Source organism: Morone saxatilis, unplaced genomic scaffold (genome assembly GCF_004916995.1).
Source record: "Morone saxatilis isolate NCDOM2014 unplaced genomic scaffold, NCSU_SB_2.0 Contig10, whole genome shotgun sequence".
In the NCBI taxonomy this organism is placed as follows: Eukaryota; Metazoa; Chordata; class Actinopteri; family Moronidae; genus Morone; species Morone saxatilis.
In genome coordinates, this window is record NW_023339652.1 from 15,725,171 (window position 1) to 15,738,158 (window position 12,988).

A 12,988-nucleotide genomic window follows, 5' to 3' on the forward strand; every position below is an offset into this window, starting at 1 on the left:
CTTTTTTTGTTTGTTTTTTATACAGCAGGAGGTGGGGTCAACAGACGCGGGGTGGGTCAACCAAGAGTGGGTGTGGTCAACCAGGAGTGGGGTATGGATAGGTACCCACCCACTGGCTGCTTATAAAAAAAAAACCTGGCTTTGACTGGCTGCGATGGAAAGATCAAATGTTTTAATTTTTTTCTTTGTCAGTTGTGCACTTCCAAAAGAGATAGCAATTAAAGGAAAATACTGTAACAATAACCAGTAGACTTTACAGTGTTCTCTACTGCTGTAACATTAAGCATCTTGGCTTCCTTGCAAAGCCGAGATGCATTAGTCTTGTGCATGTGCTTTTCTCTTTTCTAGAAAATTTCTGTGCTGCCATGACTGTAGTAATTGGATTTGAGGGCAGTGCCAATAAGATCGGCATCGGATCCATCAGGGATGGTGAAGTGCTTTCCAACCCTAGAGGGACCTACATCCACCCTCCTGGTCAAGGCAAAGTCACATTTCTTGCTAAAGCAACTATTGTCAGCGTCACCTCACTGGCAATGTATCACCAGTCTAACACTATGCACGTGAAGTTGACCGCGTTATTTTACCCATCCAGGCTTCATGCCGAGCGACACCTCCAGGCACCACCGTGCTGTCATACTGACTGTCCTGAAGGAAGCGCTGGAGCAAGGGGGCTGAAGCCTGCAGACATCGACTGTGTGGCGTACACCAAAGGTAACACAAGATCCGGGTCTTATTGAATAAGATTTAAACGGTCACAATAAGGAGTACATTTCAACCTGAAAGCATTCAGCGTCTTGACTAGAACAAAAAACAAATGAGAAGAACTTATGTGAGTTTAAACAGTGCTTATTAGTTTAAATGGATGTATCTAGGATATTTTCTTTTCTTTTGCTTATTTATTTATTTATTTCTCAGGGGCAGTGGATTCTTATAAACAATACTGACTACGATGTAAAGTTGGGAGTCTAATATCAAGACACATTTAGAGGTTACATTGGAAGAAGCTTTCCTGTGTCGTTTTGTTCCAAGTCTAGAGTCTTTTAGGGTTTTATGACAGCACAAACAAACGAACTATAACAAACAAAATATTTCCACCCTGTCACAGGCAAAGTAAACCCATTTTCATTGCATAGTGATTAGACAACTTGTTCATCCTGACCGCAGGATTAACTTCTTTCCTTTTAGTTCCTTTTTATTAAGATGAAAAAAGGTTCTGAAACAGTATTTGTCGGTTAATCTGTCCACTGCAACAGGGTATGGAAATCGGTGTAAGAGTAGGGAAAGCACAGATGTGAATAGAAACAATATATTGACTGAAAGACACCCTGATTCAACACATCCAGTAGAAAACTAAGCTGTCATGTCTTTAACCAGGCAACACTTACACCAGTTATCGATTATTGATTATTAAGTAGCTTTGCTTAGGCTAAGGGCTCTTTATAAGTGGAAGTAATGTTGGAGTGGAAACAATGTTTTTATGGCTCCAACATGACAAACAATCCCTCTCTCTCTCTCTCTTCTCTCTTCATCTCTCCTCATCTCTCTTCTTTTCCTTCTTCTCTTTCAGGTCCTGGTATGGGTGCCCCCTTGGTAACAGTGGCTCTGGTGGCCCGTACAGTCGCACAGCTTTGGGGAAAGCCGCTCCTCGGTGTCAACCACTGTATCGGACACATTGAGATGGGCCGACTCATCACAAAAGCCAACAACCCCACTGTGCTTTATGTTAGTGGAGGAAACACACAGGTGGGTGTCTGTCCGTCAGTGCACCAACACACCCTCAGCCTAGAACTCCCTCGGTAATAAGTCATCACATCAAACCTCCACACAAGTATCAAAACTAAACATCACATTATATACAATACAGCCAACTGAAGCAGGGCCCAGGATACTCTGAGATCAATGTATTATATTCTTTATCATTGTTTATTGGCACAAATACGACACGGTCAAATAGCTAAACAGCAACACACAAATGTATGAGCATTAAATAGAAATAGCATGCCTATATATTAATATAATTTCCCTCTGGGATTATTTCTGATTCTGATTCTGATATAGCAACACAAACAGGCAAATAGCAACAAAAAAACAATCCTCAAAACACTGAATGATACATTCAATTGGGAATAGCCCTTACTTGAGCACATGGGACTGGGAACAGTGACTTAAAGGACAAGCTTGTAGCATCTTTATCTTTATCTTTATCCAGTGTTTGGTTTGTTTGTTCTGGGCTACTGTCAGAACCTGGGAGACACAAACTGAGAGACTAGTTTTCCAGTCATGGAAAAACCTGGACATTGATTAAAATGACCAAATATCCTGGAAATAATCTAAGTAGTCCATGGAAAAGTGGAATTGTATTTAAGCCCTTCACTCAGAGCTATGCCTTAGATCGCCTATGTATTTCGTTTGAAACTAGACTGTTGGCAGGAGAACCTGCACGCATGACACTTCAGAGTAGGTTTATCAGACGTGGGATGAACTTGCAGCAATCTTTTCAGTGTCAAGTATATATTTTTCATTACATGCAACAAACACTTTGTGCTGCTTATTTTAATTGGCTAAAAGGTGAGAACCGTTATTCATTGGCTGTGGCCAAAGTCATGTTACTGTTAGAGGAAAACTGTAATAAAATGTAGTCAATTCACTGGACAGAACGCAGAGGAAAAAACAGCCAGTTAAGCAAATTAACGCAGGGTGTCTGAAACACTGACCACCAACCTGTAATGAACCTGCATCCTTAAAAAAAGGAGGAATAAAACTTAAGTTAAACGTGTCGATACTAGCTACCTGTAAGGTATATGGCTGTTTTTGAGCAAGCACTGTCCTGTTTTGTCCGGAAAAGGTCCTGGAAAATGTTTGGAAAAGGTCCTGGAAAATGATTTGTTAAAAAGAGTGGGAACCCTGATGGTGGTTTAACATGGCGGCCTCCATAGACGGCAACCTGTGGTGTCAGTAGGTGGCATACATATTGGAGCCAGTATGGGTGTTCTTTTAGTGTCTTTGTGAAACAGTAGTTTATATTGTTTGGGTACAAGTATGCCACTACAAGGGGGCAGTAACATGCGGGTCATGGGTCACGACACGCAATCAAGTAATAAATATCCACAGGTGTGTGGGGTCGGTGTGTTTGGAGCGCAGGGAGATGTAATGGTTCCTACTGCAAATGGCACAATATGGACTATTAAATGATACAAAACAATAGGGTAAAATCTAAATAATGCAGAAATACTACACAAGGACAGGGACAAACACACACTGTAGTGTTTCATTCACCATCGTAGCTATCGGTACTGGGCCAGAGAGTCACAACAATGGATCATACATCAATAATAGCGTAATTTTACACATGATCCATGATGATACAGAAAAATCTAAATGCATTGCAAACATATTCTAGAGACAACCCAAAATGTCACACGTAGTTTGCACCCTGTCCGTAGGCCTCCCGGAAAAACTGCATGTCATGGCACTGAGTTTCTGCACTGCTCTTCCTGATGATCAGCGGTCAGTGAAACAGTGGGTTAACCACAAATGTAATCATACTTTTGTCCGTGTCTTCCTGCGCAGGTTATTGCGTACTCAGAGCGGCGGTACAGAATATTTGGGGAGACCATCGACATCGCCGTTGGCAACTGTTTGGACAGGTTCGCTCGTGTTATAAAGGTGTGTGTCACTGGGGGTCCTCGTGAGAGCAACAGTTTGACTTCCGCTGTATGAGGTTGATGTGTGTTAATAACTGTTTCTTCACTCAGATTTCCAATGACCCCAGTCCAGGCTACAACATAGAGCAGATGGCCAAAAAGTGAGTGAGCTTCCCTCGACTGTTTTTGGGATGTGTCTTAATACTTGTTTTCACATGACTTCACTTCCTGTGCCTGCTGTTAGAGGGAGTCAGTACGTGGAGCTGCCATATACAGTAAAAGGAATGGATGTCTCATTTTCTGGTATTTTGTCCTACATTGAGGTGAGTGGAAAGATGTATCTACAGTAAGTGCTATCAGCTAAATATCTTTTGACTTGTTGCAGATGATAATTAAAATCCTGAAGCTACAGTTTTCTGTCTGCTACTTCATCATTGCTTTGGTTCCTGTTCCTAAAGGTTTTTCTCTTTTTTTCTTCCACAGGAGGTTTCTCATAAGATGCTGAGCTCTGGTCAGTGTGCAGCAGAGGACCTGTGTTTCTCCCTGCAGGTACGAAGAACAGCTGTAGTGCTGCCTCGTGCTCTCCAATTCCAAATGTGTCTATGATATTGTTATACATGTGGAGTGTCATACAGTGATTTGCTGGCTTAAAGGGGACATATTATGCAAAACCAACTTTTTAATCATTTGATTATGTACATTTGGGACTCTGGAGGGCCTATCAGCAGGCTTGTCTTGTTACAAAGTAGCAAAGCAAGTTTTGAAAAAAAAATGGACTCATCATGTTTTTGTGGGCTGAGGAGAAATCTCAGGCCCCACAAAGAAGTTTCAGAAGTGGTTAGTTTTGTGATAGTATTTGCTCTGCCCTGTAAGCCATCTCACTTCCTGCAGCCAGAAGCTAGAGCAAGTAAAACCGGAAGGTGTGTGTGACACCCTTGGTTTTAATGTTTTTTTTTCTATTAAATGAAAATATCTTGTCCTCTAGCTGACTTAGGGCTGTATACGATACTTGTAAAAACTTCACATTGCACGTAATTCTTGACAGATTATTTTTAAGTGCGATTGCAGTATGATTCATTGATCCTTTTCCCACATTTTTAATTAACATCATGATGGATTGTGATTTGTTGGGGTCTGTAGCCAAACAAATTATGTTTTTTCTAAAATCTGGTGAACAAGATTTGTACTAGAACTAGAGTATTTTGATTATTTTGCTGCTCGGTCACACGTGTTATATATTATCAAAGAAAATTGTTTATTTTCTTTTCCCTTTTTTTTGCTTAAACTAACTTTAATGACACATACATACTGTCTTTTATCTTGTTAGGAAAAAGCCCAAATGTGTCTCATAATGTTTTAGGACATCTCAAATGGACTCAAATGTTCAGTTTTTTTTTCAGCGAGCATTTTTACCTGAAAACCATTCATACAACAATCGGTTTAATCAACCTTAACTGTTGCAATCATGTAAAATGATTTCAGGTATTGGCCAGCACTAACCACCACCCCTTTCCTGCAGGAGATCTATTTCTCAATGCTTGGTGGAGATCACAGAGAGGGCCATGGCTCACTGCGGCTCCCAGGAGGTTCCTCATCGGTCGGGGGTTTTGGCCTTGTAAGTATCAGCAATCCAGTGATTTGGATGCTTCAAGTATTCAGTCACCACTGGCCCAAATGGTCCCGATCTTTCTAGTAGCTACAATTTACTGCAGTTCCAAGCGTCACAGCTAACACGAAAATACCAACAGAAACTGTTGATTTTAGTGGGGAACCCCATTATATTTTATATTATTCTTTAAATGGGATAATGATCCTTTTATGAATACCTGACATCATATAAATTAAAATATATACACTCCTATATGTTTACTTTTGCTGAAATTGAAATAGCTTCCTACTGTCCGAATTGTTTGTGGCTCTTATTTTTCCTCCTTTTTAATGTTATGGTATAACTTCATAACACACCACGATAAACTGGATTTGTTTGGAAATGAAATGTCCAACACTCAGACTGCAAGGGATCTTTTTGCTATATGTGGCAGGAGTTCTGTCTTTTTTTGCTCACAGTCGTGACAGTCCAAATCACATGAGCAGCCCGCAAACAAAAAGCCAGTGGATCATTATTAATGTAAACTGTAAAAAGATGCACCAGCGAGGATAAATCAAACACTCAGCAGAATCCAGTTCATTCAGGTAACCCAGGCTGCTACTGAAGCAACAAAAACACTGCAAGACCCTTTCTAAAGGAAGGAGAGAAATTTCCCTCCAGACAGCAACAAGAACCAAAAAAAGATCATACAGCTACAAAATTAAAAAAAAAATACTTAAGGAACAGCTTGGCTTGCAGGCGTTTTTCTTTAGTGCAAAGGCTGTTTCCACCTGTGTTCATACAGTTGAGGATCTAGAAAAATAAAAGTATTCAGAACTCTGCTAGATATTAAATAACTGATAAGATCAGGGCCAAAAAATACCTGTTTTGGGATCATTCCTTAATCACAACCACTGTAAAGATTTCTCAGTTAAAGGTTCACTCCTATCACTAACTAAACAAAGTAGTCCCAATTCAACCCTTAAAGCCTCATCAGAAGCTTTGAACTGTCCTTGAACTGTCCTTGAAAGAGTCCATCCTGTAGAGACTGTGACCTCGGCTTTCCTCTGCAGGTAACCTGCGTCTGCAGGAGATGATGGGGGTGATGTGTAAGGAGAGAGGAGCCAAACTGTTTGCCACAGATGAAAGGTAAACCAGTGGATCTACTATTATTATTGATCTGAAGTTAAGAGTGTTCACAGTTCCAACGCTTTGCTTTTATTTTTTTATATTTCCTACAGACTGCTTACATGATTACATGCATTTTCACAGCATGCTTTGTAGAATAGTTCGCAGTAATGTTAAGTGAGTGGCAGTAAATGGGCTGAACATGCAAAATCACTGGCATGGTACTTTAAAGAAAAAAAAAAGAAAAGTGAACGTGTGTTCCAGGTTGAGTCCAGATAACAGCGCTCACTTTGTGCCACAGGTTCTGCATAGACAACGGAGCAATGATCGCTCAAGCCGGCTGGGAGATGTTCAGGTCTGGACAGGTGACGGAGCTGGAGGACTCGTGGATTACACAAAGGTACACCTGTTTGTATGTAGTTTCTGCTTCTGGCTCTCTGTGGGAAATGACGTGATCCTGGAAATCCAAAATGGCCGCTTGTGGCTCCACAAAGTTGGATCCAATGTGTTTTTTCAGGGTCCCCCAGCTAAAAGACTGTTAATCATTAGAAACTCTTCAGCAGTGTGTTCTTGGTGTATTATATAGAAAAGTAGAATATTTGATGTGTCCATGCTGACATGAGCATTTTTCCTGTTGCAGGTACAGAACAGATGAGGTGGAGGTGACGTGGAGAGACTGATGGACTCAGCCACATGTTGCAGCAGGTCTGTTAGAGCTCCTGAAGAGACACTGAATTCTGGGAAAATTAAGAATTCAAGAGTTTGTTTTGAGTTTTTCTGTCTGAATTACAGTTTAAAGCCGCAAATAAAGTTTCTGTACCCGCTAAGTTCAATCAGTCCTGTTTTACTTAAACTGTTTCTGCTCAGTATCAAGGAGGGAAACGTTACTTTGAACTGTCAGATAAAAACAGACTAGGATGAAACTCATCAAGTTTATTCATTTTTATTAAGCAATACTGTTCACTTACATTCCTCCTCTTTCTCCAGTGTAAATTTTTTTTATTCAATAAATTCTTTTCAAAAATCAACATACTGAACATGGTGAGATCCCTTATGGATTTATGAGCAACATTCGCCCGATTAGGGAACCAAATAAAAACAAAGAAAAGGAACACAGCATTAAGATCTGACAGGGGTAAAGGGTGAACTCTACTGTGCCTTTGACTACACCCCTCTGTAAACTGAAGACACGGATACACAAGTCCTCTGCATACAATAACCATAAAACTCAAGCAGGTGTTTGTAATGGAGAAGGGGAGGGAGGGGGGGTAAATCACTCTGAGGGTTTCTCGCACACAGGGATTGGTCACAACAGATTCTTTTTAACAAAGTGCTTGATTGACCGCACGCTTTACAGAGGACACAAAAAGTTTGATAAAACTGCACCTTTCAACAGGGGGGAAATTAAATTACAGCTCCTCAGAGATTGTTTAAAAAAAGAAAAAGAAAAAAAAAAGACCAGCTCTACACATACAAGCTAAAAATGGTAATGAGAGGCGATGAAAACAGGTCTGATTAATTAAGGCAGGCTTTCTGTAAGGCGTTAAAAAAGTCCATTGCTGTAAGATCTCAAAGGAGTTAGTCCAAAGTGTCAGTGTGGCTTTGCGTGAAGACATCATCCTGAGTGCAGTGTGTGTGAACGGGACTCAAAAATGTGTCCATCTTTACGTGTTTTAATGTGCATGTAGGTGTATGTTGTGTGTTTACATATGCTTTGGGTCTGTCACACTGCTAGGCTGGGTGTTCCCGGGTCTCCTTATACCAAACTACCTTTTTTGGAACTGCAAAACAGAAAAAGAACAAAATGTCAGCGGGAGACGCAAAGACACAACACATGTCAGATAAATCTATATTAAGCATGGCATTATAATAAACAAACTGATAACATTTGATTGTTTACAATCCTGGACTCTTTGTTCCAGCTGACTGCCGTACAATAAAAAGCTATAAACGAGTCCAACTGACATTGGCGTGTCGCAGGTACATGTTACCTGATACAAAAACTGTTTTTTCACGGTATATAATGCAGAAAAACATGCTTATGGGAAAATAATGGTTTAGTTAGAGTGCTGTGATTTACAATACTGTGACAAGCAGCACAGTAAGAGAGAAGCAGCTCTCAGCAACGTCAGTCAGAATTGGCAGGTTGACAATTAACTTAAATATTCTTTAATAAAGTTATGTGTTGAAGAAAGCTGCTTTCTGAGTACCTTTGCAGAGTTATTAGTGCACAGTCCACAAAGATTAGCAGCTCAGAACATCACTATATTGGCCTCCATACTGGTAATCAGTGAATTCTTCCCCTCTAAAATTGGTATCGGTCAGGCTTCAATATAAATATACATTTTATTTACAGTGGGAAATTTGCTCTTCAAATTGGAAATATTGTAACTGTTGCTTTTACCAGCTGTTCACATTAAATTGGACTGTATACTTTGATCATGATCACGACAAACAAAAGAATTCTGGTTGTGTAGATTGAACACCAGATTGTGTTGAAAATCAAGCCTTGAATATATCAAAGTATTGGTTTACGCATGGTACCATTTTAAAAGTATAATTTTAGCACCATATCGGCATTAAACCCAAATGATACATGGTCAACCTACCTTTTTTCTGTTTGTTACAAATAGCATTCCATTCTGAGGAGGAAAAAAAAGACACTGTTAGAGGCAACGCACTGAAATGACAATATTCCAAAAGGAAAATGTGGCAGGGCACCGTCTTCACAGCTCCTCTCAGCGCTCACCTCTACTGTGATAATTCAAAGCCTCCACTAGATGGCGACAACTAAGCAGCAGCTTCCCGTTGCTCTCGTCCACCTCTGGGCGTGTGGGAGGGATGATGGAGGTAGCGACTGGAATGGGAGTTTCTTCAGGGGGCTGGATTGTGAGAACTGTCTCGAATGTTAGCTCTGCTGACTGTTCGGCGTCTGTGGGTTGAGGGGGGAGGGCGTTGGTAGCGGGGCGAGTGCTGGGGCCCTCCGTGGCCGGCCTCGCCTCGCTGATGAAACTGAGACCCCACTGGTTCTGTAGCAGCACGCCGATGGCGGGGCGGTCCTCCTCCAGCGTTCCGCTTGCCGCCCCCGCCTTCACCTTCACCTTGGAGGCGTAGCTGACGGCGGGCTGCAGCTTGGCGGGGCTGTCCTGCACTGGGAAGGCGGGTGGGGGCTTGAGCAGTGACAGACCGTCCTCGACCCACCTCTCCTTTTGGATACCCTTTTGTGGCCTCTCGCTCACTCGGCTGACGCCTTTCTGGCTTTCCCTGCGGAGGCTGCGGCCTTTGTGCTGCTGGCCTCTGCGCTCTTTTTCCCTGCGGAAGGTCAAGGCGTGTGTGTGGCCGGCTCCGATCAGTTCGCCTTCGGGTGAACGCTGTCGGGGCTGTTGGTCACCTCCAGAAATGCAGCCTCCACCCCCACCACCTCCACAGTTGCCCGAGCCAGGAGACAGGCGGCGGTTGCGAATGTGAGGCTCGGAGTTGGTGGCTGAAACAAGGACTGCTGGGTCACACAGGGTATCGGACTCGCACACAGTGTTACTGGCTTCCCATGAACCTGAAACAGAGGTGTTGAAATGTGAGTCAAATATCTGCTATCTAATGTACTCATATCTGCATAGCACACATACCAGAAACTGTTTTTCTAGGTCCTGGTGAACAGTCTGATATGAAATAATCACTACGGGGGGACACCAACATTTGGGCTCAGACTTAAAACCCTGTTAAAGTGTAAAAATCATCCCTGAATCCCTATCCTGCTCTTATTTTACAAACAGGTGTTTCACACTCCAACCACTTGGCACTGGTTCATAAAGGATCTTTGCACTTGGCCGTTTCATATAAACAAACATCAGGGGTGGACGGTGACACATTTTCATGTGACTTCACTGTGCCAGTTGAGTTTCAGCAGAACAACAGTTGCCTGTTTTCCAAGTTGTGCCGAAAAGAACAAAATGACCCGATGCTAAACTAAGAGGAAGGAACAGCTGCAGCAAAACATCTCATATGGGGCATTTGCTCCACTGATAGTAGGAAAATGACTAAATGAAAAAGCTCATCAAATTGCCCAGTGAGTGTGTGTGTGTGCTGTTGTAATGCTGAAACAATTAGTTGATTAACCAATTAAGTTGACCAAGGAAATTAGACGCCAACAATTGATAAGCCACATCCCTGCTATCTATTCCGAGCCTATATTTACTTACCTTAGTATTTAAAAACAATGATTAATTACTGGCTGTAGTCAGCTGGTCACCAGACACCAGTGTTACACAACAGTCTGTCAGTCACGTTTAGTGAGAGAAACAGAATAGTCAATTAACGAGGGTTTGACGGGAAGGTTTAATTTTTTTTTTTCTTTTTCTGTCCACATGGCACAAGTCGGGTCGTTGTTAACGGTACGTCAACTGGAAATACCTCCTCGGAGGCAAAAGCAACGAAACTCACAACAGGTTCTTTGTATTGTCTCAGAACTTGAGGGGTCACAGATTCAAGTGAAACACCCATATGATTAAAATATGAATACACTCGGCCTGAACAGCGAGCCCGCTAAGCGCCACATTTAAAAAAAACAAAAAAAAAGGGAAGAAAAAAAAACAAAAAAAACAGGGTACTCTGCCAGTCGAGCGCCTCCTCAAGCACCGTGTCAGAAATTTCGAGAAATGGTCTGACTGTACCAACTCGCCGGCTCGGGCTAGAACACAGACCTGGCTGCTTTATTGGCGTCTCTTCGGTACAACAACACGCAATGCTTCGTGTATGCGGAGCTGGCAGCTAACGAGACCGCAGAAGCTACGAGCCAGCACCGGTGTTAGCAAACTTTAATTAGCAGCGTCATGGCGCGGCGAATAAAACTCGACGGATTTACTCGTCTGTGGTTATAATATAACCAATATAGTTCACCAAATGCCCAACAACAAAAGCTGTCGTCGAAGAGATGGCTTTATTTCCCCCCCCATATCGTGAAATGTACAGCTAGCTAGCATGTTAGCCGAAGTCAAAGTTTCGTAACCCCCATTCAAAGCAGCGAGCAGGCTGCTATCAATACCGCTAGCACAGCTGCTAACACCGTCGGTAAGACAACAAAATAAGACATCTGAAAGTGAGGAATTTTGGTCCGATATGTCAAAAAGTTGTACAAACTTACTTGTTTTGATATGCATGTCTTTTCGTGCCAAGTGTCGCTGGAGTTGAACCGTTTAGTAACTTTTGTTTACAACGTTAAGGTAACGGCGGCTCGCTGGATGAGTCTGTGTGGCCACCCGGAAGCGACACGAGAATGTGGGTGGGACAGGAAGTCCCTGTAGATAAGCGGTCCGGCGGGAAACTTGGAGGGAATTTTAATAATCAACCCTTACGCTAAAGATAACCCATGTGATAGCCACGTGGGGGTCTAACTGGATGACGGGGATTTTTTCTTTAAAAAGCCACTATTGGGTTTGCAGATTTTAACTCTATGAATACAGCTGCACATTATTATCAAAAGGGAGAAAAATGAGTTCAGATGTCTTTATGCAAATGTGATATTACATCAAATATTGTTCCTTCACACAGATGCCACCTTAAGGGATTTACATAAAATATGATGAAACAATATAATATTATTAGATTTAATTTAAAAACTTTATTTATCCTGAGGGAAACTGCCGTGTAGCAGTCGCAGTACAAAGTCGTAAAGAGTGCAAATACCTGAGAGCAAATACAACAATATAATAAAAAGGACAGATTTAATGTGCAAACCAAATGTACACAATGTCAGAAATGTAACAGGTTAATAACTGTGTGTGGCACAAACATAAACTTGTTAACGTTAAGGATCAAATCCTATATCCAAACTATATACGCAATGTTAAAGTAAAAGTTAACAGTGATGATCACAAAATTAGTCAAATTAATGGTGAGGTGCAGATCTAAAATATACACACTATACCAAAAAATATACATAAGACAGTTAAAGCAAAGAAAACTTGGAATACTTGTTTGAGGAAGTAAAGTAAGCTCTAACAAAGTAAAAATCGGCGTGTTTTCCAAATTCACTGAATTCCCTACCTGTGTGTCGGGACTCCAGGAGCTTGCATGATGAAAACGGAATAGGAATAATGGCACATAAATGACTCTAATTGTTGTTTTCTTGAGCAATAAAACATATTTGACCTTTGCAGGCCTCTAAAATAAATTAGAAAGAAGACTCAAAACGTGGTTTACAAATGTGGTCTGGACCCCACCAGCAACCATTAGATAATCTAATCTGATGATACCAAAATTCAGTCATCATGGGTGTAGAACTAGAGACAATGTGCTCTAAAGTAGTGTTGTAACTACAACCTCAGTTCACAGGCTCTTCCATATTCAGTTTTGAGTGGATTACACACATCCTGCCTATCACTGTCCTGAATGAAACACCCCATAAGACAACCTTTAATCAGTTTACTCAGAAAGCTGTGATCAGTCACACAGTGGAGAGGAAGCATGCAAAGCCGGACACTGTTGTTTTAAAATCAATGAGACAAGTTATTTCTAACACTACAGAGATGAAGGAATGAGATATTAACTCATCACAATAAATGAGTAACGTAAGGAAAACTCACCTTGGAAATGAGCAGTCCTGCAGTGCCACTGGCCCATCAGTGGCTTC

At 41.6% G+C, this 12,988-nt stretch overlaps 2 protein-coding genes across 2 annotated transcripts in view; one reads left to right on the forward strand and one right to left on the reverse strand.

Moving 5' to 3' along the window:
* The window catches only part of osgep (O-sialoglycoprotein endopeptidase), an 8,352-nt gene extending 1,165 nt beyond the window's left edge, over positions 1 to 7,187 (forward strand). The window contains 14 exon segments of the mRNA XM_035681133.1: positions 26 to 91; positions 349 to 480; positions 593 to 664; positions 667 to 711; positions 1,568 to 1,743; positions 3,571 to 3,666; positions 3,756 to 3,805; positions 3,889 to 3,967; positions 4,128 to 4,193; positions 5,164 to 5,181; positions 5,183 to 5,288; positions 6,306 to 6,381; positions 6,662 to 6,760; positions 7,001 to 7,187. Coding sequence (XP_035537026.1) covers positions 26 to 91; positions 349 to 480; positions 593 to 664; positions 667 to 711; positions 1,568 to 1,743; positions 3,571 to 3,666; positions 3,756 to 3,805; positions 3,889 to 3,967; positions 4,128 to 4,193; positions 5,164 to 5,181; positions 5,183 to 5,288; positions 6,306 to 6,381; positions 6,662 to 6,760; positions 7,001 to 7,040 — 1,121 coding nt within the window. The 3' untranslated portion in view covers positions 7,041 to 7,187.
* Positions 7,188 to 7,287: 100 nt separating this feature from the next.
* On the reverse strand, positions 7,288 to 11,657 carry si:ch211-214j24.10 (uncharacterized protein LOC558894 homolog). The gene is made up of 4 exons (XM_035678829.1): positions 11,501 to 11,657; positions 9,110 to 9,913; positions 8,970 to 9,002; positions 7,288 to 8,141 (listed from the first exon to the last, which is right to left on the reverse strand). The coding sequence occupies exons 1-4, from the start codon at positions 11,514 to 11,516 to the stop codon at positions 8,092 to 8,094; spliced, it is 903 nt and encodes a 300-aa protein (XP_035534722.1). The 5' UTR covers positions 11,517 to 11,657; the 3' UTR covers positions 7,288 to 8,091.
* Positions 11,658 to 12,988: the final 1,331 nt, after the last annotated feature.

Coding starts and splice junctions, on each gene's coding strand:
- si:ch211-214j24.10 (XM_035678829.1), bottom strand. Junction 9,003..9,109: donor TTTGAATTATCACAGTAGAG/GTGAGCGCTGAG, acceptor TTTCCTCCTCAG/AATGGAATGCTATTTGTAAC. Junction 8,142..8,969: donor TTGTAACAAACAGAAAAAAG/GTAGGTTGACCA, acceptor TCTGTTTTGCAG/TTCCAAAAAAGGTAGTTTGG.